Here is a 26,188-nt window from a genome sequence, read left to right on the forward strand (position 1 = left end):
GGGCACCTCCGGTGTCGATCTCTGAGGGTAGAATCAGCGGAATCACACACTACAGCGTCAGAGGAGTCATTCAGACGCCAAGTGAGCTGAGCAGGTCTATGGAGGGAAGGGACAGCGCGGGGGGGCATGGTCCCACCAAGCGATAGAGCCATAGCGGGCCTGCACCAGGGAGGGCAGATGGTAAAGCGGGAGGAACAGACAATCTATGCGGGAATAACGCGCATGAGGGATAGAGAAGCAACTGAATCCCTGTCTGAGGGATATAAAGCTCTCCAGCAACCCACCAACCGCGCCCCTCGCAATACAGCTCGTATCTTCCGGATCACAGAGGCCGGGACTGGCCAGTAGAGGAATCCAACTTCGGGTCCAGGACCACAGTAAGGTCACCACCAAAAACCAGGACCCCTTCCTGGAAATCACACAAAGGCCACAAAGTTTTAGAGAGCCGCACATGCTGCTCGGTATTGGGAACATAAATATTGGCGAACGCATACATCACGTCAGCCACCTTCCCCTTCATAAAAGGAACCGTCCCTCATCGTCGGATAGGCAGCCAAAATCCCGAGCGGTCAACTGCGGGTGAGAGGAACCGCGAAAACGAGAAACGCGACAGACACACGGTGATGGTTCAAGTCTCGAAGCAGCGTAGAGCGCTTCTCGGGGACATTAAGACCCCGAGTATTGAGGGAGGACAGCACCAAACCGGCAGGACGGAAAGCCATGTCTACCAAGCCAAGGGTTTAGCGAGAAGGGCAGACAGACAAAGAGTAAAGGAGAGAGAGAGAGAAGAAAAGAGAAGAGAGAGAAGAAGAAAGAAAAGAGGAAAAAAAGGGGGGGCAACAAACACCAACAAAGAAGGAGAGCAGGTAAGGAAAGACAGGGGAAGGAACAGAGGGGAAAGGAATCAAGTACCTAGGGTGTCAGCCAGGAACACGAACGGGAGAGCGGGAAATCTCCTCCACGGCGAACCAATGACACCTACAGCGAGACGGCTACGAAAACCCCAAACAACCCGGCCAACGAGAGCAATCGCTCTGTGAACAAAACCGAACAATCGCACGGATAAATCTACCCACCAGCAACCTAACCTGTACAGAAAAAGACAAATCGCGTGGACTCTGTGCGTACATGGAAAATAATGAAACAAACCCCCCCACCCCACCCACTCACCTACCACCCCACCCCACCCACTCACCTCCCACTCACCTCGCACTCACCTCGCACTCACCTCCCATAATATGCAGCTGCCTGAAAACATTATATGATGGGACAAAGACTACAACTGGGGTAAAAAGGAAAACTGTGAAATATTTTTTTATTTTTAATATTTATAATAAACATTTATAAAAAAACACGTCTGTCCCTTTAAGAGGCATCGCCTTGTGGCTGTGGTTCCCTTGTCCCGCCTCTGGGTGGCAGTGCGGGGTCAGGCAGACACCCAGCGAGTCCTCCGGCCGGCAGGGGGCGGCGATGCGGGGAGGTGACGCTGCTGACGCGAGGTTCTTGCCGCAGCGCCCCATAGCGGGGTCACCCGGAACTACAGGCATGCTTTCCATTACTCACGCGTTGATGTGGCAGCGCCATCTAGCGGCATCCGAATGCAATCACTGGATCTGCCCCAGCGCGTCCACCCGGAGACCCTCTGCGGAGCATCAAGTACCCCAAGATGAACTATTGTTACATTTACCCCGGGCCCCCTTGGCCCTAGACTGGCCTCCCTCCAGGGCTCCCCTGGCCTAGAATTGCCCCCCCCGGCTCCCTTGGCCCGAGCTGGATTTTGGGGCATATTATAGTCTGGGGTCCGCCTCACCATCAGTGCGGCGTTGGCTGAGGGTAGTGTGAGTTATATCACACTCCTAACCAGTACTCACCCCGTGATGCATTCTGGTGGGGGCTGGAAGCAGTCTGAGGGAACTGGGGGGCAAATGTTGTAGGAGGGGCATTTAAAGCTCGGTTGGTGGGAAGGCCATGTGGAGCAGTTATGGAGGAATTACAGCAACTGCCCCATTGTACAGAATGATAACCCCCCTTAATAGTGTTACCCTGCCCCCAATTACCCCTGTCCCCTAAATAATGCTACCTCATGCACCCCTGCCCCCTAAATAATGTTAAACCATGCACCCCATTATCCCTGCCCCCCAATAATATTACCCATCACCCCATTACCTCTGCCCCTAGTAATGTTACGCTGCCCCCCATTACCCCTGCCTTCCCAGTCATTATATCATGAGCCCCATTACCTTCTGGCTTGTTACCCCTTTAGATAATGCCCCGGGGTATTTGATGCCCTCTCCTTGTTGATAGATGACCTGGGAGCCGGCGTGCCGCCTGAACGACGATGAGGATGGAGACTGGAGCGAAGAGGAAGGCAGTGACGGCGACTCGGGGTGAGAGACGATCACCAATACCCCCCCTGCACCAGTCCTAGAAGTTTGGAGGTTTGGAGCTATGGCCCCTGCGCCAGTCCTAGAGGTTTGGAGGTTTGGAGCTATGGCCCCTGCACCAGTCCTAGAGGTTTGGAGCTATGGCCCCCTGCGCCAGTCCTAGAGGTTTGGAGCTATGGCCCCTGCACCAGTCCTAGAGGTTTGGAGCTATGGCCCCCTGCGCCAGTCCTAGAGGTGCCCGGAAATAACCCCCACTGTGTTATAGAAACTTACAAACTCAGGCTCTGCCGGCAGATCGGCCCCTTCCGGCCCCCGTCTGTAAAGACTCAAACCTTAATCAGTCGTTGGTCTCGTCTTAGATTCAGGAGCCGTATATCTATCCCATGCATGTTTATATCCCCTCACTGTATTACCCTCTACCACTTCTGCTGGGAGGCTGTTCCACTTATCTACCACCCTCTCAGTAAAGTAAAATGTCTCCCTGTATGATGTCTCCTGTGTCCAGGTCTGCAGAGGACTCTACAGACACCGAAGAACGTCCCCTCTGCCCGACCCCCTGGGGTTTTACCTGCACAGGTGAGCATCCGATCCAGATCCCCAGAACCAACGTCCCCCGCTGGGAGATACCATCTGGAGGGGTTTCTTTCTTTGTAGGTGGAAGGGCGCTGGGGAGTTCAGCCATCAGCCAGACCTCTAGGGCAATCTACCACCCCTCCTTTGAAGCCTACTACGCAGCCGTGGCCATACTCCAGAAATCAGAGTCCCCCTGGCTACACGAGAAGCTGGAAGAAGGTAAAGATTTCATATTCACCCGCTCCCCCCCGAGTGTCCACCTGGCTCCCCCGAGTGTCCAACTGGGCCACCGCCCCCCCCCCGAGTGTCCACCTGGCCCCCCGAGTGTCCAACTGTGCCACCGCCCCCCCCCCGAGTGCCCACCTGGCCTACCGCCCCCCCCGAGTGTCCACCTGGCCTGACGCCCCCCCGAGTGTCCACCTGGCCCGACCCTCCCCCCCGAGCCTCCCCCCCGAGCTTTCACCCGGCCCAGTGCTCCACCCCGAGCGTTCCCCCGGCATGCCATCCCCAGTGTTGCGCTCTTCTCTGTAATTCAGCTTCATTTCTCGGGGGCGGTTCTTTTTCACGGGTTCTGCCCCCGCTCTCCGCTCCCTCAGGATTATTCCACCCTATAATTTACCCCTCGGGGCAGGAAATGGATTGGATAATGCTGGCTCTGCCACCGGCTGCCGCCGGTCTCAGCTTCCCCAAGGCTTTTAAACAAAATATCTCCAAAACAGGCCCTTGAGGACCGGGAGGCGGCTCCGGCACTTTAAGGCCAATGGCTGCCCGATGATGTCATCGTGGGCGGTGGCTGCACTTTATGCCGCATGCTGTGAGCGGGTTGCCGGATGGCCGGCCTGGACCTGCTCTCTCTCCTGCTCTCTCTCACTCTCTCATGCGCTCTCTCCCACTCTCTGTCTCTCACGCTCTATCTCCAGCTCGCTTTCCCGCTCTCCCCTGCTCTCCCGCTCGCTCTCTCTCTCCCGCTCTCTCTCCCGCTCTCTCTCTCCCCCGCTCTCTCTCTCCCCCCGCTCTCCCTCTCTCTCTCACGCGCTCTCTCACGCGCTCTCTCACGCTGTGTACCCTGTAAACAGAGTCGCGCGGCTGTTTGCTCAGTGAGTGCACTCACACAATGGCCGCTGGATGATAGCGGCGAGCGCGGCTCCGGGTGCAGCGACCGAATAGATTGATCCGGAATATTCCAGATCCCCGGCTGTAGAAATCAGGGACTGTTTAACCCCGTGGGATGTGGGGCCGGTGGCAGAAGCAGCATTATCTGATCCATTCCCTCCATTCACTGTTATATTAACCCTGCCTGAACCAGTCAGCAACTTAACTTAATGGGGAGGAATAACCCCACATGAAGTTCAGACGGCCGCTCCCATGTGATACACAGGAGGGGGGTCTCTAATATATATATTATATATGTTATAGAAATATATTATTTATGTGTAAACAGCGTTATATTAAATATGCCCCTAACCTGCCATTACTGCACCCCGCGGGTTACTGACCCAAACCTTTCCTCTGAGTCGGCGGCCTCATCTCTACTACTACTGTGCATTTACCGGTATTTTCTGTACATTCAGGTTTCAATATTAACAACGGAGATTATTTCTACACGGACCCCTCGCTGAGCGCCGGACACCGCGTCTACAACTGCCTGTCACCGGCTGCGCAGAATGTGAGTGTCCCCCCGCAGGGGGAGGGGCAGACTCCCAGCTCCACGTGTCACCCCGCAGAGGGAGGGGCAGACTCCCAGCTCCCCGCGTCACCCCGCAGGGGGAGGGGCAGACTCCCAGCTCCCCGCGTCACCCCGCAGGGGGAGGGGCAGACTCCCAGCTCCCCGCGTCACCCCGCAGGGGGAGGGGCAGACTCCCAGCAAACTGCATCACCCCGCAGGGGGAGGGGCAGACTCCCAGCTCCCCGCGTCACCCCGCAGGGGGAGGGGCAGACTCCCAGCTCCCCGCGTCACCCCGCAGGGGGAGGGGCAGACTCCCAGCTCCCCGGGTCACCCCGCAGGGGGAGGGGCGGACTCCCAGCTCCCCGTGTCACCCCGTAGGGGGAGGGGCAAACCCATCTTTTTAACATTTCCTATTTTTTTTAGGTTTTCGGCTGTTTCCGCCTTAATACCCCCCCTCCAATCATGTCTCCCTGTGTTTATGCGCCAACTACAGCAACCCCCGGCCCGTCCGGTGAGCTGGGAGACCATCCATGTACAACCAAACCAGATCCTATTGATTACCCTCATCCCTGCCCTACACCAGGGGATCCGGTGACCGGAGATTACCCTCATCCCTGCCCTACACCAGGGGATCCGGTGACCGGAGATTACCAATATCCCTGCCCTACACCAGGGGATCCAGCGACCGGAGATTACCAGTATCCCTGCCCTACACCAGGGGATCCAGCGTCCGGAGATTACCAGTATCCCTGCCCTACACCAGGGGATCCAGCGTCCGGAGATTACCAATATCCCTGCCCTACACCAGGGGATCCAGCGTCCGGAGATTACCAGTATCCCTGCCCTACACCAGGGGATCCGGTGACCGGAGATTACCAATATCCCTGCCCTACACCAGGGGATCCAGCGACCGGAGATTACCAATATCCCTGCCCTACACCAGGGGATCCGGTGACCAGAGATTACCAATATCCCTGCCCTACACCAGGGGATCCGGTGACCAGAGATTACCAATATCCCTGCCCTACACCAGGGGATCCGGCGTCCGGAGATTACCAATATCCCTGCCCTACACCAGGGGATCCAGCGACCGGAGATTACCAATATCCCTGCCCTACACCAGGGGATCCAGCGACCGGAGATTACCAGTATCCCTGCCCTACACCAGGGGATCCAGCGTCCGGAGATTACCAAGATCCTCGCTCTACACCAGGGGATCCAGTGACCGGAGATTACCCTCATCCCTGCCCTACACCAGGGGATCCGGCGTCCGGAGATTACCAAGATCCTCGCTCTACATTATGGGATCCAATAATCAGAAATGACCAATATCTCTGTCCTACATTGTGGGATCCGGTGACCGGTGATCACCAAAATCCGTGCCATACGTCAGGGGATCCGGCGACCAGAGACTATCCAGATCCTTATCCTACACTAAGTGATCCTGTGACCGGGGATTACCGAGATCCTTGCTCTACGTCATGGAATCCAGCGGCCAGAGATCGCCCTGATCCCGGCCCTACGGGTTTTGGGGCAGAATGCGCCGTTTCCGTTCCTCTCACCTCGGCGGAGGTAGAAGCCGTCTGCGGCCTCCTCCGGCTCTCTGACCACTAGAGGGAGTAATTCCTCCCCGATCGCTTGTTTACTTTTCTTATTTGTTTAAAGAAGTGGTTTTTTATGTTTATTAATCATTTAACTAAAATCTGTTTATCTAAAACAAAATCTGCACCCTGTAAAGTTATTTTTCTCACCGCGACACCCAATGTTTAATCTCCAAAATAAACACTTTGCACTAAAATAAAAAGGCGCCCGAGTGCTGCGGGAACTTTTCACAGAAACGGTAAAAAGTGGGTGAAATAATGAAAATGTTATTTTTACTGCCACCCCTCCCCCTCGCGAGGTTATACAGCGATGCCTGGAATCAGAGTGACATTTTTCCGGATGGAGGGGGTTTAAACCGCTGTCAGTCATTGGTCAGGTGCTATAGTGAGGTAGCCTTATGTCTATCCCATGCACTGGGTTAGCCTTTACCACTTCGGCTGGGAGGCAGCTCCAATTATCTACTACCCTCGGAGTGAAGCACTTCCTTCCGTTACATGTAAGTCTCTCTCTCTCTTCTCTCCTCCAAGCCGGACATATAAAACTCTTTAATTTCCTGATAATCTGCGTCCCCCGTTCCTCTAACATTAAACTGCAGCCGCCGCGCTCTCCCCATTCTCCTAACATTAAACTGCAGCCGCCGCGCTCTCCCCCATTCTTCTAACATTAAACTGCAGCCACCGCGCTCTCCCCCATTCTTCTAACATTAAACTGCAGCCGCCGCGCTCTCCCCATTCTCCTAACATTAAACTGCAGCCGCCGTGCTCTCCCCCATTCTTCTAACATTAAACTGCAGCTGCCGCGCTCTCCCCCATTCTCCTAACATTAAACTGCAGCCGCCGCGCTCTCCCCCATTCTTCTAACATTAAACTGCAGCCGCCGCGCTCTCCCCCATTCTTCTAACATTAAACTGCAGCCGCCGTGCTCTCCCCCATTCTCCTAACATTAAACTGCAGCTGCCGCGCTCTCCCCCATTCCTCTAACGTTAAACTGCAGTCGCTGCGCTCTCCGTTCTTCTAACATTAAACTGCAGCGGCCACGCTCTCCCCCATTCTCCTAACATTAAACTGCAGCCGCCGCGCTCTCCCCCATTCTTCTATCATTAAACTGCAGCCGCCACGCTCTCCCCCATTCTTCTATCATTAAACTGCAGCCGCCACGCTCTCCCCCATTCTCCTAACATTAAACTGCAGCCGCCGTGCTCTCCCCCATTCTCCTAACATTAAACTGCAGCCGCCGCACTCTCCCCCATTCTCCTAACATTAAACTGCAGCCGCCGCGCTCTCCCCCATTCTCCTAACATTAAACTGCAGCCGCCGCGCTCTCCCCCATTCTTCTAACATTAAACTGCAGCCGTTGCGCTCTCCCCCATTCCTCTAACATTAAACTGCAGCCGCCGCGCTCTCCCCATTCTCCTAACATTAAACTGCAGCCGCCGCACTCTCCCCCATTCTCCTAACATTAAACTGCAGCCGCCGCGCTCTCCCCTATTCTTCTAACATTAAACTGCAGCCGCCGCGCTCTCCCCCATTCCTCTAACATTAAACTGCAGCCACCGCGCTCTCCCCCATTCTCCTAACATTAAACTGCAGCCGCCACGCTCTCCCCCATTCTTCTAACATTAAACTGCAGCCGCCGCGCTCTCCCCCATTCTCCTGACATTAAACTGCAGCCACCGCTCTCTCCCCCATTCTTCTAACATTAAACTGCAGCCGCCGCGCTCTCCCCCCATTCTCCTAACATTAAACTGCAGCCGCTGCACTCTCCCCCATTCTTCTAACATTAAACTGCAGCCGCCGCGCTCTCCCCCATTCTTCTAACATTAAACTGCAGCCGCCACGCTCTCCCCCATTCTCCTAACATTAAACTGCAGCCGCCGTGCTCTCCGCCATTCCTCTAACATTAAACTGCAGTCGCTGCGCTCTCCGTTCTTCTAACATTAAACTGCAGCGGCCGCGCTCTCCCCCATTCTCTTAACATTAAACTGCAGCCGCCGCGCTCTCCCCCATTCTTCTATCATTAAACTGCAGCCGCCACGCTCTCCCCCATTCTCCTAACATTAAACTGCAGCCGCCGCGCTCTCCCCCATTCTCCTAACATTAAACTGCAGCCGCCGCGCTCTCCCCCATTCTTCTAACATTAAACTGCAGCCGCCGCGCGCTCTCCCCATTCTCCTAACATTAAACTGCAGCCGCCGCGCTCTCCCCCGTTCTTCTAACATTAAACTGCAGCCGTTGCGCTCTCCCCCATTCCTCTAACATTAAACTGCAGCCGCCGCGCTCTCCCCATTCTCCTAACATTAAACTGCAGCCGCCGTGCTCTCCCCCATTCTCCTAACATTAAACTGCAGCCGCCGCACTCTCCCCCATTCTCCTAACATTAAACTGCAGCCGCCGCGCTCTCCCCCATTCTTCTAACATTAAACTGCAGCCGCCGCGCTCTCCCCCATTCTCCTAACATTAAACTGCAGCCGCCACGCTCTCCCCCATTCTTCTAACATTAAACTGCAGCCGCCGCGCTCTCCCCCATTCTCCTGACATTAAACTGCAGCCGCCGCGCTCTCCCCCATTCTCCTAACATTAAACTGCAGCCGCTGCGCTCTCCCCCATTCTTCTAACATTAAACTGCAGCCGCCGCGCTCTCCCCCATTCTCCTAACATTAAACTGCAGCCGCCGTGCTCTCCGCCATTCCTCTAACGTTAAACTGCAGTCGCTGCGCTCTCCGTTCTTCTAACATTAAACTGCAGCGGCCGCGCTCTCCCCCATTCTCCTAACATTAAACTGCAGCCGCCGCGCTCTCCCCCATTCTTCTATCATTAAACTGCAGCCGCCACGCTCTCCCCCATTCTTCTATCATTAAACTGCAGCCGCCACGCTCTCCCCCATTCTCCTAACATTAAACTGCAGCCGCCGCGCTCTCCCCCATTCCTCTAACATTAAACTGCAGCCACCGCGCTCTCCCCCATTCTTCTAACATTAAACTGCAGCCGCCGCGCTCTCCCCCATTCTTCTAACATTAAACTGCAGCCGCTGCGCTCTCCGCCTCTACTCTGCTGCAGACCTTTATATCATTCGCAGAGACCGACCTCAGCATTAACAGCTTCTGTAACCCTTTGCCTCCCCTCCTCACCCCTGTGCCCATAACCCCCCTCTCACCCTGTGCCCACACCCCTCCGCACCATGGCGGACCAAATACATTAAACTTCCATTAATGAAAACGCGCAGCCAATAATCATGAACTTTTAATATATTAAGCAGATTTTTCCGCGCCGGATTTAGAACCGACGCCAACATTTCAACTGCCGAAAAATTCATCAACTTAACATTTTCCCCCCCAGAACCAGAAACAACATTTAGTAATTTGCCCCAAAACTCATTTCTTTATAGACGTAGCTTATGTGACGATCGCCGAGGATCCGCGAGTAACGAGGAGCAGCAGCCATTCCGTGAGAAGTCCAAAAAGTCTTAGCGGTGCCATCGGGTTCCTTTATAGGCAATGGTCGGGAGGGGGAGGGGGGACACGAGGAACGGAGGATCCTCATTGGCTCAGATTGTTATCATTCTATCAGTCCCGCCCCTTCAGTTTTTGGAATGTTCCATTCGATCACGAAAATCAGGGGGTGGAGGGAGAACAGCTCACCCTGTCGAGTCTCAACGTTATTTTTCTGACCTTTTGATCGCCGGTCGGCGCGCCGTCTGCCCCCCCGAGCCGATCGATCATCCGTGTGCAAAAACTTCGATTTCATCCTAAAAAGTGTCTCGCCGATAATACTTTTACCTTTCCTATATATTATTTCAACACACATTCTATATATTTTTTTGGTTTCAGTAAATTCTTCAAAAAAAAAAAAAAAAAACTCCAGACGACCCCCGTCGGTTGGGGCGAAAATCCCAAAATCCCGCCGCTGCCCCACCGAAAATTAAAGTGATTAGTAATAGTGCCGATTTTTTCCACCGAAACACAAATATATATATTTTTTTAACATTTTAGGCAATTCAGTGCCGTTTTAGTCACTTTGTGACGTTCTAATAGCGTACATTTTTTTATTATTTATTTTTTGTTTGTACCGCTTTAAGAGGGCGGCCATTTTGTACCGGATTTTGAAGCAGCTTCCGTGTACCCCGTCTTGGACCCCCAAGGGGGGGGTATTTAGGCCCTGTCCATCACAAACGCTCTGCTTTTAACCCCTTGTATACCAGAATGCACAGTCTGGAACGCGGAGCGCGCGGTGGGACGGAAACCGCGGACCCCCATAAATTAAGGGTGATTTGGTTAAATATGGCTTTACCACCGAGCACAAAAAAAAACACAACTTCCTGAAACTCCTTACATAAAAATTGCACATTTTTCTTTACGCCGTATCCGTGGATACTCCACAGTAAGGCTTTGCGGCCCGGCGTCGGCAAAACCCGGAAATCGGTGACGGATTCCCATTTTATGGGAAAAAAGGCACTTTAAAAAAAAAAAATTTAAACGAAAGACAGACGCGTCGTAAAAATTCGTGTAGGATTTTTGAGTGCAAATACACAGAATCTTCCACGTGGTTCCACGCCTGCCCCGTGTCCCCTCCGGGGGGGCTCCCGCGCATGGTCTCCAGCCGTGACGGGGATCTAGCACTCTAAGGGGAGAGAAAAAAAAACAGACAAAAGCCCCATTATACAAGACGGCAAAGTGCGGGTTTCTGCAAGTAAAGAGAAGGGTAATTTCCAGCACGGGTGGGGGAGGGGGGGCCGCAGAGGGCCAGTCACTTAAAAAAAAAATACATACATTAATCAAGGGAATGTACTCCGCGTGTTAACCCCTTCAGCAGCCACACAGATCTATGCAGCTCTTTATAAAGTTCCTCCCGTTGGTGATTAAGAGGTTAAAAAGCTGGACAGTGGGGGGGGAGGTAGGCAGCAGAGCAAATTCCTAAATTATTACACAGTTGCCCCCCCTCCCCAGATACCGGGGTAGTTAACGCAGCATATTATTGGCGACTGAGATGTTGGGGCAGAATATTATTTAGCCAGATACAGTAAATGGGGCAAATTATGAGTAGGCTGGACACAGGGGTAGTTAATGGGGCAGATTATCACCGAGCAGGGGCAGTTAACAAGGCAGATTATTAAAGACCCAAGAGTAGGGGCAGTAAACAGGTAGATTATTAAATAAAAAATATACAGAATGGGGAGCTCACAACCTAAAACATTCAGATTCCGGGGTCGCTGCTGGAATAAATACACAAAATAAAAAGAAATCACCCCATACCCAGCGAACAGCAGTCAAAAAAATATTGGGGGTACTAAGTCAAAGTACCCCAAGTGGGGTGGCTGCTGTCTAATAGATATATCGCTTACCGACGAGCTGAAGCAGTGGGACTGCACCTTAACCCACTGAGACAATTTAAAGCCCTCTATGGACCCCCCCATATTTATGCCCCATTGGGGTATTTTGGATGGTATCTGCCGGGCATGCGCTGAATTGGAGGGCAGTTAAGGGGGCAGATTATTTCCAGGACCCGTAAGGAGGGCCGGTTTTTACGGGGCAGATTATTGCTGATCTGCACACAGGGGCAATAAACAGGGCAGATTATTACTGAGCTGCTGGTATAGAAGCGTCTGTCCCAGTAGGTCTCAGATTGCCTCCCACCCCCCACAGGAAGACCCCCTGACATCACAGCTGTGACCCCCCCCCCTTCTCTCCCCTCTCAAATCCTCCACATCTGCTCCGGTCATAAATAACCTCCAGGCAGGGGCTGGGGTGACCCCCGGGGCGCGCGGGGGGGGGGGCATTGGGCGGGTGATGGTAACAGGTGAAACGCAGCTCGAGGCTGCCGCGAATGCCACGTGTGCCCCAGCCTGCGAGACACACAAGGGCCCCGAAACCCACGCAGGGGGCCGTAGAAACAGACAAAACATCCCCCAAATGTCCCTCTGTGGTCTCCAAAGCCCTGAGTCCCATCTCTCCCCCCCTGATGTCCCCCTCTCCCCCCCTGATGCCCCTCTCTCCTCCCCTGATGCCCCTCTTTTCTAGGAGGTCAGAATGTTTACTGGGTATGAGGGGATCGCAGGGTTCTACGGCCCTAAAAGCCCCGATAATGTGTATAGAAACAGCAGGAAACGGCTCTATAAATTAACCCGTTATTCTCCTAATAGCCCCGCCTCTAACATGGAAAATATATATATATTTTTTTTTATTCATTTCAGAAAAAAATAAAGAGGGAAAAGGAATAAAAGGCGCTTTGTTTACCGGCAGAATTTCCTTTCTGGTGATCAGAGAATATATTTAAAGACACCGTTTATGGCCGAGGAAAGGGGCAAATATAAGACAAAGGGTGGTTAGGGCACAATGTTTAAGGGGCAAATATAAGAGGTTGAAGCACAAAGGGCAGACAGTGGGGGGATGGAGGACAAAACGGGGCAAGAGAGGAAAAGAAAACAAGAAATATTCAGTCTGCTTATTATGAGCAAACCAGAGACAGAACCTTCCAGAAACAGCCTGGCAGCCAAAATATAACGCGCTCCGTGCCAACGCTCTGACTTCCCAGCCACACGAAGAGCCCAGAGCACTCTGGGAGTTCTGGGCGGAGACATGCAGATTAGGACACAAGGTATGCAGGTATTGGTATTACTTGTGATCGTCTGAATATTATTTATTACGTAGCACCGTCACAGGCTGTAGCGCGGTAATTATCCACCGGTATCCACCTGCACCTCCCAGAGTGCTTAGGGAACTTTTCTCTGTCACTGCCCCTCCATCCTGCCCCACACACAGCTCTGTCACTGCCCCTCCATCCTGCCCCGCAGCCCTCTCTGCTATTCCTATACTAACCCCCCACACACAGCTCTGTCACTGCCCCTCCATCCTGCCCCGCAGCCCTCTCTGCTATTCCTATACTAACCCCACACACACAGCTCTGTCACTGCCCCTCCATCCTGCCCCGCAGCCCTCTCTGCTATTCCTATACTAACCCCACACACACACAGCTCTGTCACTGCCCCTCCATCCTGCCCCGCAGCCCTCTCTGCTATTCCTATACTAACCCCACACACACAGCTCTGTCACTGCCCCTCCATCCTGCCCCGCAGCCCTCTCTGCTATTCCTATACTAACCCCGCACACACACAGCTCTGTCACTGCCCCTCCATCCTGCCCCGCAGCCCTCTCTGCTATTCCTATACTAACCCCTCACACACACACAGCTCTGTCACTGCCCCTCCATCCTGCCCCGCAGCCCTCTCTGCTATTCCTATACTAACCCCCCACACACACAGCTCTGTCACTGCCCCTCCATCCTGCCCCGCAGCCCTCTCTGCTATTCCTATACTAACCCCCCCCCACACACAGAGCTCTGTCACTGCCCCTCCATCCTACCCCGCAGCCCTCTCTGCTATTCCTATACTAACCCCGCACACACAGCTCTGTCACTGCCCCTCCATCCTGCCCCGCAGCCCTCTCTGCTATTCCTATACTAACCCCGCACACACAGCTCTGTCACTGCCCCTCCATCCTGCCCCGCAGCCCTCTCTGCTATTCCTATACTAACCCCACACACACACAGCTCTGTCACTGCCCCTCCATCCTGCCCCGCAGCCCTCTCTGCTATTCCTATACTAACCCTGCACACACAGCTCTGTCACTGCCCCTCCATCCTGCCCCGCAGCCCTCTCTGCTATTCCTATACTAACCCCCCCACACACACACAGCTCTGTCACTGCCCCTCCATCCTGCCCCGCAGCCCTCTCTGCTATTCCTATACTAACCCCCCACACACACAGCTCTGTCACTGCCCCTCCATCCTGCCCCGCAGCCCTCTCTGCTATTCCTATACTAACCCCGCACACAGCTCTGTCACTGCCCCTCCATCCTGCCCCGCAGCCCTCTCTGCTATTCCTATACTAACCCCGCACACACACAGCTCTGTCACTGCCCCTCCATCCTGCCCCGCAGCCCTCTCTGCTATTCCTATACTAACCCCGCACACACAGCTCTGTCACTGCCCCTCCATCCTGCCCCGCAGCCCTCTCTGCTATTCCTATACTAACCCCCCCCCACACACACACACAGCTCTGTCACTGCCCCTCCATCCTGCCCCGCAGCCCTCTCTGCTATTCCTATACTAACCCCCCCACACACACAGCTCTGTCACTGCCCCTCCATCCTGCCCCGCAGCCCTCTCTGCTATTCCTATACTAACCCCCCGCACACACACAGCTCTGTCACTGCCCCTACATCCTGCCCCGCAGCCCTCTCTGCTATTCCTATACTAACCCCCCGCACACACAGCTCTGACACTGCCCCTCCATCCTGCCCCGCAGCCCTCTCTGCTATTCCTATACTAACCCCACACACACAGCTCTGTCACTGCCCCTCCATCCTGCCCCGCAGCCCTCTCTGCTATTCCTATACTAACCCCGCACACACACAGCTCTGTCACTGCCCCTCCATCCTGCCCCGCAGCCCTCTCTGCTATTCCTATACTAACCCCCCACACACAGCTCTGTCACTGCCCCTCCATCCTGCCCCGCAGCCCTCTCTGCTATTCCTATACTAACCCCCCACACACACAGCTCTGTCACTGCCCCTCCATCCTGCCCCGCAGCCCTCTCTGCTATTCCTATACTAACCCCCCCCCACACACAGCTCTGTCACTGCCCCTCCATCCTGCCCCGCAGCCCTCTCTGCTATTCCTATACTAACCCCCCACACACACAGCTCTGTCACTGCCCCTCCATCCTGCCCCGCAGCCCTCTCTGCTATTCCTATACTAACCCCCCCACACAGCTCTGTCACTGCCCCTCCATCCTGCCCCGCAGCCCTCTCTGCTATTCCTATACTAACCCCCCACACACACACAGCTCTGTCACTGCCCCTCCATCCTGCCCCGCAGCCCTCTCTGCTATTCCTATACTAACCCCCCCCACACACAGCTCTGTCACTGCCCCTCCATCCTGCCCCGCAGCCCTCTCTGCTATTCCTATACTAACCCCCCACACACACACAGCTCTGTCACTGCCCCTCCATCCTGCCCCGCAGCCCTCTCTGCTATTCCTATACTAACCCCCCCACACACAGCTCTGTCACTGCCCCTCCATCCTGCCCCGCAGCCCTCTCTGCTATTCCTATAGTAACCCCCCCCACACACACAGCTCTGTCACTGCCCCTCCATCCTGCCCCGCAGCCCTCTCTGCTATTCCTATACTAACCCCGCACACACACACAGCTCTGTCACTGCCCCTCCATCCAGACTCAATAACCCATCCAATCAGTGTTGTAGTGTCACTCTGCTTTTCCACAGCAGTCATGCATTATCATACCTGTCCCGTCTTTGCTGTTCCTCCTCAGTTCCCCTGACATCTGGAAATCAATGCTGGCGTACATGTTGCTGCAGGGAGTGGCCCCCAGTGGACAGCTTTTTGTTGCCTGTGTCATCGTGGTGCCTACAAGTGCAGCCGTAGGGATCGTCCCTCCATCTTTGGCCAGATCAAGGTCAATATAATTGAGACCAGACTCAGCTGGCAGGCGATTTCCATTACAGGAGGAGGCAGAAGCGAGGGTATCAGAGCAGTGTCTTGCCCGGGCAGGAGGGTCGCTCCTCACTGCTTTTACACGATCCATCCCCTTGAGGAGACCGCATCCTGCGACGGCTGTCACCAGAGGCCTCATCTCCCCATCCTCAATGGCTGGTCGTGCGGCCAAGGCTTTTTCTAGAAGCCCAAAAGCACCGTCTGGGGAGACCTCGGGTGCCAATTTTGCGTTAGGATACAGCATTTCCTTGGGTATCTTCTGCCGAAAGGTCTTATCTGTGGTCATCGCCGGCCAAAAGTCTTTATTTGTCGAGGGCTTTACAGACTTTTCCATGGCAGGTCTCATTTTTGTTTCTGTGGCTGGCATCGAGACAAACAAGTTTTCTGTAATAGGCCTTAAGGCCTTCTCCGTGGTAGGTCCACAGGTTGGTTTTGTTTGAGGCTGGACGTTATTAAGTCCTAAAACCATTTCGGTGTAGTCTCCGTTGGATGCTTGGGGGTGCTGCATCTCCATGGCAATATATTCTTGCGGAGGAATGTCTATGTCTTTAGAGGTTGTCCTCTCTTGATGGGTTCTGAAGTGGATGCTAACATACTCTCCGGGGCTGGGAGGTCGACAATAGTTCCCCATCATGGTGGTGGTCCTCCAAGAATCCACAGAAACACTGAGAGGCCTGCGATTCCTCCCGGCACTCGCCTCTTCCAGACTGTCTGAAGATGAGGATCCTGAGGTGTGGGCAAGGTGCGATGGGTCCATCTTGTAGGAACGAGGCAACGAACGATAGGAGGCAGGGATTCTTGATGGCTTTCCAAAAGACGACGGAGCGGACTCCTGCGGAGGTGGCGTGCTGGAGGCCGAACGACTCAACGGCCACATGTTCATGTAGTCCGAGGAGTGGCTGTCTGCGCTGCCAACAGAAATTTCTCCAGAGGGTGGCCAGCTGGTCCTCTCCGTCTCAGGAGAACAGCTGCCAAGTGGAGACATCATCACATATCCTGCCAGTTCCAAAGGAGCGGGTGGGGAAATGCTGTTGGGTGTCATAGGCATGTAATCTTGACACCTCGTGCCAGGTAACATGGGCATGTAACCAGCTTCACGACGATCGCTTCTGCCCATCATGGCATAGTTATCCTCATCGTCAAAATGCGCGACCCGGTTTCCTTCCTCTTCTGCCGTTCCGATGTTGGAAGTGCTCGTGTCCACCACTAAAGACTTCCTCCCGTCTTGTGCCATTGAAATGTAGTTGGTTCCTCCTGACACAGGAGATGGTGGGAGGAAGGCTGGGGTCTCGAGCATGCTGGGGCTGGAACCGTACTCATCGGAAGAGGCCGAGGCATTGTCAACCAGCGGTTGGGCCGATTCCATCCGTGAACGTTTCTCTTCTTCTTCCTCTGGGGACGGCGGGCTGTGATCCCTAGGCGATGAGTGGGATTTGGTGGTTAGAGAACTCTCGGGATTGGCTTCCGCTCTGGAACGCCGGGAAAAACCCACCTGGCTGGGTGGGGGAGGGTTAGGAAGGTGGCGTCGTGATGGCACAGTGATAGGTGTGGAGGAGAGAGACTGACTCTTGGTCCGTGGACGAAATTCTTCACTTAGGGACTTCATAGCCTCCAATATGGTTTCATGCATGTTCTGGGCGACAACAGAGTCCTCCACCTAAAAAAAACATTAAGCAGGCCGGAAATTAACAAGTACCTGAGAACATGCGCAACACACCTGAGTGATATTACCTACGGGTCAGCGTAACGGGATTTAACACTAAAATATTCGGTAGATTAGCCCAACAATGGAAAGGGATGGACTCCGGCCAAGGGTCATGAGAGTTAAATTAAAAATAGCAGATATTTTAAAATGTATTTTAGCAGGGATTGGGGTGATGTGCGGCCCTCCCGTTTTGTTAAAATGTAGGTCGGCATTGGGGAAAAAAACCTGGTTTTATCTCATTTTCCCCCAATAAACCCCCTTTATTTGCAGACCTGGAGCCGCCGTTGCTGTCAGTCATGTGATATTTGGGGTGAGTTTCCCGGCTCAATCACCACACTGAGCTGACGCTTTATGGCGATGCTAATTAAGTCCCTTCCTCCATAGGCACAACATTACCTGCATCCAGAGCTCCCCGGGGCCGGTGACGGCGGAGCGTCCCACCTCCACAAAAAAGAAGTTGTCGGAATGGCCGCAGCGCCGCACGTTCATCAGCTGGAGGGTGACGGAGGGCGCGTCGGCGCGCAGGCGGACCAGGCTCAGGGTGCGTTCAGTCAGGCAGAGGCGGTAAATGCCAGAGAGGTTCCGGCTCTGTCCCAGGCCCCTGGGGCGCACACTCACCTGCCAGACCTCCCTGAACGCCGGACCCGGCCACACCGTGGACTCCGGGGAGGAAGAGAGGCATCGAGCTGGGGAAGAAACACACGGCACGAGACGAATTAGAATCTCCTTATTTTCTGGTCGGCCCAACCGAGAGTCACAGACCCGCCACGCGCATGCCACAAACACGCGCACTCTCCCGGTGCCATATCGCCAAATGGAGGGCCGAGCTGCTGGAAGGGTAACTATCAACGGTTACAAAAGCCCCGGCGGGTGCGAAGGGGTAACACGAGGCTCTGAGCCGGTTACACCTGCCCCGTTGGGGTAATTTCCTGCCCAGGCACCTGACGCTGGCCGTGGCTTGGGACTTTGGGGGGCAGCAAAGGCGTCCATGGAACTTGAGTTTCTGCGCAGGGCCCGGCTGTATACATATGTATGACGATGCTTGTACACGTACATACAGCAACGCACACGCATGCAGCTCCAAAGCGGCTGTGACTCAGAAGGTCAAGAGTTAATATAGGGACCATCTGCAGAAAAACAAAACCAATGACGCCAGCGTTTCCATAGCAATGCACCTTTAACGTGCACTGTTCCCGTCGCCATGGCAACAGGAGTTTTACTTCCAGCCTTGGAAATCAATGTGGGGTGTGAGTGAGAAAGGAGAGAAGTACCCCAAAACTACGGGGCATACAGCGCGGCCCTGAGAGCCATGGGGGCATTACTGGGGTATATACGGGGGAATCAGCCTCCCCTTACACACTACTACACCATCACACCTATACACAGCGCAGACACACACTACTACGCCATGACACGTATACACAGCGCAGACACACACTACTACACCACGACACCTATACACAGCGCAGACACACACTACTACACCACGACACATATACACAGCGCAGACACACACTACTACACCACGACACATATACACAGCGCAGACACACACTACTACACCACGACACATATACACAGCGCAGACACACACTACTACGCCATGACACGTATACACAGCGCACACACACACTAATAAACCACGCCACCTATACATAGCGCAGACACACACTACTACACCACGACACATACACAGCGCAGACACACACTACTACACCACGCCACCTATACACAGCGCAGACACACACTACTACACCACGCCACCTATACACAGCGCAGACACACACTACTACACCACGACACATATACACAGCGCAGACACACACTACTACGCCATGACACATACACAGCGCAGACACACGCTACTACACATATACACAGCGCAGACACACACTACTACACCACAACACATATACACAGCGTAGACACACACTACTACACCATGACACCTATACACAGCGCAGACACACACTACTACACCACGTATACACAGCGCAGGCACACACTACTACACCACGACACATACACAGCGCAGGCACACACTACTACACCACGCCACCTATACACAGCGCAGACACACTACTACACCACGCCACCTATACACAGCACAGACACACTACTACACCACAACACATATACACAGCGCAGACACACACTACTACACCACGACACATATACACAGTGCAGACACACACTACTACACCACGACACATATACACAGCGCAGACACACACTACTACACCACAACACATATACACAGCGCAGATACACACTACTACACCACGTATACACAGCGCAGACACACACTACTACACCACGACACATATACACAGCGCAGACACACACTACTACACCACGACACATATACACAGCGCATACACTACTACACCACAACACATATACACAGCGCAGAAACACTACTACACCACAACACATATACACAGCGCAGACACACACTACTACACCACAACACATATACACAGCGCAGACACACACTACTACACCACAACACATATACACAGCGCAGACACACTACTACGCCATGACACGTATACTTCTGTGGGGTTATTAATGCTCCCAAGTCCCCTCTTCACTCGTCTATAAGCGAGATCCCGGCTACACGGCCGCCCTTCTCCCCCTCTATCCTGTTCTGCGTATTATTCCTCCTTTTCCAAGTATAAAGGTCTCGGCCCGGCGTCCAAATTACTCCTGGAACGGGCTGTGGAAAATCTGGGCAAACAGAACCCCAGAAGTTCCGACTACATGCGGACCGTGAGCTTGGTGCGTGTCCACGCCACACATTTAAAGCCAAATCTGTGCCGGGGCGGGGGGCATCCGCTGGCATTAACTCTATTAATCTGGGGGGCTCATGGAAACTGGAAATCTAATTTCCATTGGGAGAAATGCCACATTCATCAGGGTCATTTAAGCCAACGGAGCGTGGATTCCCTGCCTTAAGTACACAGCAGGAATAAAGAACTTTACCGAGAGGGTGGTGGATAGGTGGAACAGCCTACCAGCAGAAGTGGTAGAGGGTAATACAGCGAGGGGATTTAACATGCATGGGATAGACATACGACTCCTGAATCTAAGACGAGACCAACGACTGACTAACGGCTAGCCGGGGGCCGATCTAGGTTCTAACACTGCCATGAAATATGGGTCCCATATGACGCTCGGCTAACCTGATGGGGCCCGAGGCTGGCGGCATGGTCCGGTTACCCGCAGAATAATAACAGAAGGTCGAAGTGTCCCGACCCGGCTAACCTTACCGCACCCACCTGGGTGCAGATCCCTCGCTACACACCAACACAACACACACACACACACACACGTAGGGTTCTTTTACCCTGCGCCAGGAGCTCCATGATGGCGCCGTACCACTCCTCCTGTTCTTCTTCGCCCTCGGCCGACACGGTGAGGCCACCATCGCGCGTGTAGAGAACCAGTAGATGTTTCCTCTTGGCGTCCGCCCTTTTATTCACCCCGATTGTCTCCTCCAAGTTGAGGGTCCCGCGGGGACCCCCAGATCCTTCCACCAGCCTGAACTTCTTTTCATTCTCATAGTACTCGAGCCGCGCAGGAGCTCGCGATCCGCCGCCGCGGAGAACGAAGAACCTCCTCCTCATGGACTTCTGCTTCCGCAAATAACCGCTTTTCTTCACGTCCTCCATCTCTCGGGAACCCAAAATCACCGATTCCGGCTTATTACGATCTCAAGGTTGATGGATTTTTTTGCCCATAAACCTCAAAAACAGGCCAAAATTAGATTAAATAGTCCAGAAAGTTGCATGTAAGTCAGTTTATGGACGACCCTCGACTGATAAAAGCACCGGGGGGGAAAAAAAACAGCACCAATCGTTTCACAATAAGCCATGAACCTTTAAATAAAGTTGTTGAAGGTTTGCAAAAATTGTCCAAACAAGTCAACTTTCACCAAAAAAAAGACGTATCGCTGATTTATTTTGAAAGTTCATTCTCCGATTCGGGAAAAAATTGCTACAAAGTCTCAATTTAATTGATAATAAAGCTTATTTCTGAAGAAGCTGTACCCCCCCTCTTATAAGTAGCACAATTGCATTGTAAGAAAAAAAAAAAAAAATAAGGAAAAAAATAGGTTTTTTTTCCACCAGGCCTCAAAAAAAAAAAAAAATTAAAATCAGAATTTATGAATAAACCAAAGCGCCATCACCCCAAATAGAAAAAAATCTGACTATTTAGAGTTCGGGGTAAAAAAAAAAAATTAAAAAAAAACAAAAAACAGATTTTCTTTTAATTCCCAAAGACGACCTTTTTCTGTTTTTTTTCCCCAAATTGAGATCGTCCAAGTATACTTTTAAATCAATTTTGAAAAATTAAAAAAAAAAAAACACAATGCAGTGAATTTTTTTTTATTTTTTTTTATGTACCAGAATAACAAAAAAAAAAAAAAAAACTTTTATCAAAACAAAAAATCTAATTGGGGAAACAAATCGAAGCGCTATGGGGGCGCAAATTAACAATAATCACACTGCTCGAAAAAAAAAAATCAAATATTGTGGCGAGCTAGAAATAGAATGTTTCTATCAGATTTCTTTTTCTTCAACAGGCTTAATTATGACATCATACTCGTCATCACATAAAATATTTTATAATTATAGCAACAGCTCAGTTTGTGTTGCCGTTTAAGAGAAATTGTAAAAAAAAAAAAAAAAAAAAATAATAAAAAAAAAAAAATGGGAGCAGCCAGTTTCAAGTAATTTACTGGTTTTTTTGTTACGGAAAAAGGCACAACGTTGGATTTAATGATATTTGTTTACCAAACGAGGCAAAATTTATACTCTTTGGATATTAAGGGGGCATTAAAATAATTGGCCGAAAAAAACAAAAATAACATAAAAATCTAGATTTCTATTGGCTACCAGCTTTTTTCTTTGGAAATGCTGTTTTGCACTTTAATTGCAACATGCAATTTCAAAAAAATACAGAATTTGGAACAAATTAAATACTCTCTTATTTCTCTAAATTTAAGTAATTTTTATATTTGGCAATTATATTAAAAAAAAATAGCAGAAATTAAAAATTATTTGCAGATAAGGCAGTTACTGTATTTTCTGCTGAAAAAAAAATCTATTCTGGGTTTTTAAAGAAAAAACAAACAAAAAAAAAACCTATATATTATTCTTTATATATTTTTCTGTACCTTCCAGTCAACAGACACATTTACACATATGTTGCGTGATATTTTGGCTATGATTACATTTAAAGCACCAAAAAAACAAAAAAAAAACACATATATATATATATAAATATATACACACACAATTATAACCTGAGAATATATCCCAAAAGTTGGGTTTTTCGTTAAAAAAAAAAAAAAAAAAAGTAAATTCACAGTGACACGTCGAGTTAAAAAAAAAAAAAAAATTGTAAGCAAAATGAGTTTCTCTTAAGAGTTTGGTAAAAGCTCGAGGCTCCAGAAACCGGCAGCTAGAAAAGGAGGCTTTCAGGAGAAGGAAGATTAAAAAAAAAAAAAAAAAGTTGAACAAAAAATGCTGAGTATCAGAAATTCTGCAATTCATAAATTTGCATGTTTGAGTCTTGCAGAAAAATTTAAAAATCTATATCTATTTAAAATGCAGGAAAAAAACCAGAAAAAATTATACATGCGCTACAATGTATCAGTTTAAAAAAAAAATGTCAGGCCTTTTTTTTTTCCTGGAAAAATTGTGAAATTAACCGGTTAAATAAAAAAATAATAAAAATCCAGAATTCTTCTGCAACTGTTGCGTTTCTAAATACTCTACCCTGAATTGTCAGATTTTACCCCACCTAAAAAAACATGAAAAATGACCCCCCTCCTTCCCTGCAAACCCTGAAGTAATTCTGTGTTTTGAAGGATTTCTGGTGAAATAAATGCTATTTTCGCACGCGTGTTTCGGGGGAATTTCTCTCCTATTTGCTCTGGAGGCTTTTGCAATGAGCCTGTCCTTTGCCCTGAATTGCGAATGGGTGCAGGAGTCTGCCCTGCAGGGGGGGAGCAGCCATGCAGCTGCCCATGTGCTCTCCCTGCCCTTGCTGGGGGCAGACTGGGCCACACATGCAGGGACCCCTCTGCTACTCTGGGGAGGAAATACCTTTTCTGAGCATGCACTGCGCTCCTTCCATGCAGAGTGTGGCTGAGGGGGCTCTCCTAGTCCTCATGCAGCTCTCCCCCGCAGGGGCCCAGGGGTGCAGGATCAGTGCTGAGCATGCTGGGGGCGGGCGGGGGGCAGCAGGGTGCTTCAGTGGGGGGGTTGCATGGCTGTGTGCAGGCTGGCAGAGAGGGGCAGATAGAGGGGCAGATAGAGGGGAGGCAGTCTGCTAACTAAACTTGTTTTCTTCAATCTCCTCCCATGGTCAGAGGGCTGCCTCCTGGCAGGGTCCTAGAGGTAGCAGGATACGAGTCCTAGTGGTTGGAAGGGGAGGTGCAGGCGTGGGGTTTGGGGCATGCCGGGCATGTCTGCTGCTGCTGCTGCTGCTGCTGCTGCTGCTGCTGCTGCTGCTGCTGTGTTTGGGGCTCAGCTGCTGGGGCTGGCGGGGCAGCTGGTAAATGGGGCTATTATTACATGTATGTAACATGTGGAGATATATATATACATATGTGTTCACGTGTCGGTGCACCGGTGACATCGGTATGAAGAGACGCCCGAACCCGGCCATCACGGGAGCGTCCTTTGAAATAATTATTATTACTCCCCAGTCTACTGCCCCCACTCACCAGTTATATCGTCCCCACTCACCCAGTATACTGCCCCCACTCACCCAGTCTACTGCCCCCACTCACCGGTTATACCATCCCTACTCACGTAGTATACTGGCCCCACTCGCCGGTTAGACCATCCCCACTCACACATTATACTGCCCCCACTCGCCGGTTATACCATTCCCACTCACACAGTATACTGCCCCCACTCACCCAGTCTACTGCCCCCACTCACCCAGTCTACTGCCCCCACTCACCCAGTATTCCGCCCCACTCGCCCAGTATACTGCCCCCACTCGCCAGTTATACCGCCCGCAGTCGACAGTTATACTGCCCCACTCACCGCTTATACTGCCCCCACTCACCCAGTAAACTGCCCCCGCTCACCAGTTATACTGCCCCGACGCACCGTTATGACACGCTGAGTCCCTGCCCACAGGGAGCCAGAGCCGGAAAGTTCCTAAGTATGTCCCCAACAGTCCCGTGTTTTGTAGGACAGTCCAGATTTTCAGGCAATGGGGAGGGTGCGCTGGTTGGGGGATCCTCTGATCTCGCCTAACTACCCCAGGGGGTCTATGGCAACAAAGCTCTCCACTGGAGCCTTATGCCGATCCCATGCATGTTTCAATTCCCGCTACCACTTCTGCTGGGAGGCAGTTCCGGTCTCCCTGCCGCATTGTACAGGTTATGTGTGGGGTTCGAGGCGTGTGGCAGTAAATCACTGGATGAGGTGTTTGCGCTTGAAGCACCGGGTTTGTTTTTTTCTGATTTGTGTTGTTGCAGGTTTTGTTTTTTGCGCCCCGCAGGGGGTAATTAAAGGAACGCGTCACGCAATTCCCTCCTGCCCCCGTGCCGTGCCTCTGGGGGCTGGGACTCTACCCTTTGCCCCCGCAGGGCTCGGATGGCATAGGCATGGCGCCATACATCCCAACTCTCCCGGTTTCATTTGTCCGATTCCTCTCACAAACCCTTCCACCCCTCTTTCCTCCCCTGATGCCCTCCCTCCTCCTCTCTCCTCCGCTCTCCTACCCTGCTGCCCGTACCTCTAGGTCAGGTATAGCAACAGCCAAGGCCTGGTACTAGCGTGACCACATTTTATTTCTGCCATTCAGAGACACGCTATGAGGCCCATGAGATCACACACACAGGTGTATATATATATATCTGCGTTATATATATATTATAATATGTACTTATCTCTTTATAGTAAAGACCTTGATTGAAATACGACTTCAAAATAACAGCTGAACTGTGCAGTTCTCTTTAATATAACCCCCTGCTGCTGATATATATATATATATATTAATATTACCCCCTGCTGATATATATATATATTAATATTACACCCTGCTGCTGATATATATATATATATATATTAATATTACACCCTGCTGATATATATATATATTAATATTACACCCTGCTGCTGATATATATATAAATATTAATATTACACCCTGCTGATATATATATATATTAATATTACACCCTGCTGATATATATATATATATATATATATATATTAATATTACACCCTGCTGATATATATATATATATTAATATTACACCCTGCTGATATATATATATATATATATATTAATATTACCCCCTGCTGCCTATATATATATATTAATATTACCCCCTGCTGTCGATACATTTTATATTGACAAAAATTGGACTCTACACAAGCATTTCCTTGGGCCCCGCTTCTTGTTTGTCCAGACGGCCCCCGCACTACAGGGGGGATAACACAGGCGGGGAAATCCATCGTATCCCTTAATCCCCTCACCTGATACATCCCCTGTGACCCCCCGAGCTGATGGGGTTTGGGGTTGGGTTCTGTGTCCCCCCCGAGCTGATGGGGTTTGGGTTCTGTGTCCTCCCTGAGCTGATGGGGTTTGGGGTTGGGTTCTGGGTACCCCCCCGAGCTGAAGGGGTTTGGGGTTGGGTTCTGTGTCCTCCCCGAGCTGATGGGGTTTGGGGTCGGGTTCTGTGTCCTCCCCGAGCTGATGGGGGTTGGGTTCTGT

General features: G+C 51.6%; 1 protein-coding gene and 1 long non-coding RNA gene across 2 annotated transcripts; one reads left to right on the forward strand and one right to left on the reverse strand.

The window, feature by feature from the left end:
• The first annotated feature begins 1,620 nt into the window (after positions 1-1,620).
• Positions 1,621-3,023, forward strand: LOC128492494 (uncharacterized). Its single transcript, XR_008354099.1, has 3 exons — positions 1,621-1,656; positions 2,305-2,387; positions 2,890-3,023. It is a non-coding gene; the product is annotated as an uncharacterized LOC128492494 (long non-coding RNA).
• Positions 3,024-10,224: 7,201 nt separating this feature from the next.
• LOC128492482 (insulin receptor substrate 1-like) lies at positions 10,225-21,308 on the reverse strand. The gene is made up of 4 exons (XM_053465062.1): positions 20,787-21,308; positions 17,834-18,123; positions 15,523-17,389; positions 10,225-10,841 (listed from the first exon to the last, which is right to left on the reverse strand). The coding sequence occupies exons 1-4, from the start codon at positions 21,109-21,111 to the stop codon at positions 10,834-10,836; spliced, it is 2,490 nt and encodes an 829-aa protein (XP_053321037.1). The 5' UTR covers positions 21,112-21,308; the 3' UTR covers positions 10,225-10,833.
• Positions 21,309-26,188: the final 4,880 nt, after the last annotated feature.

Source organism: Spea bombifrons, chromosome 4 (genome assembly GCF_027358695.1).
Source record: "Spea bombifrons isolate aSpeBom1 chromosome 4, aSpeBom1.2.pri, whole genome shotgun sequence".
Taxonomy (NCBI): Eukaryota; Metazoa; Chordata; class Amphibia; order Anura; family Pelobatidae; genus Spea; species Spea bombifrons.

Bases quoted from the DNA above. Each gene is read 5' to 3' on its own strand.
- LOC128492482 (XM_053465062.1), bottom strand. From the start codon at position 21,111: ATGGAGGACGTGAAGAAAAGCGGTTATTTGCGGAAGCAGAAGTCCATG. The intron at 18,124-20,786 runs GTAAAAGAACCC...TTTCTTCCCCAG, and splicing joins CATGGAGCTCCTGGCGCAGG to CTCGATGCCTCTCTTCCTCC. The intron at 17,390-17,833 runs GTAATGTTGTGC...TGTTTTTTTTAG, and splicing joins CCGGGGAGCTCTGGATGCAG to GTGGAGGACTCTGTTGTCGC.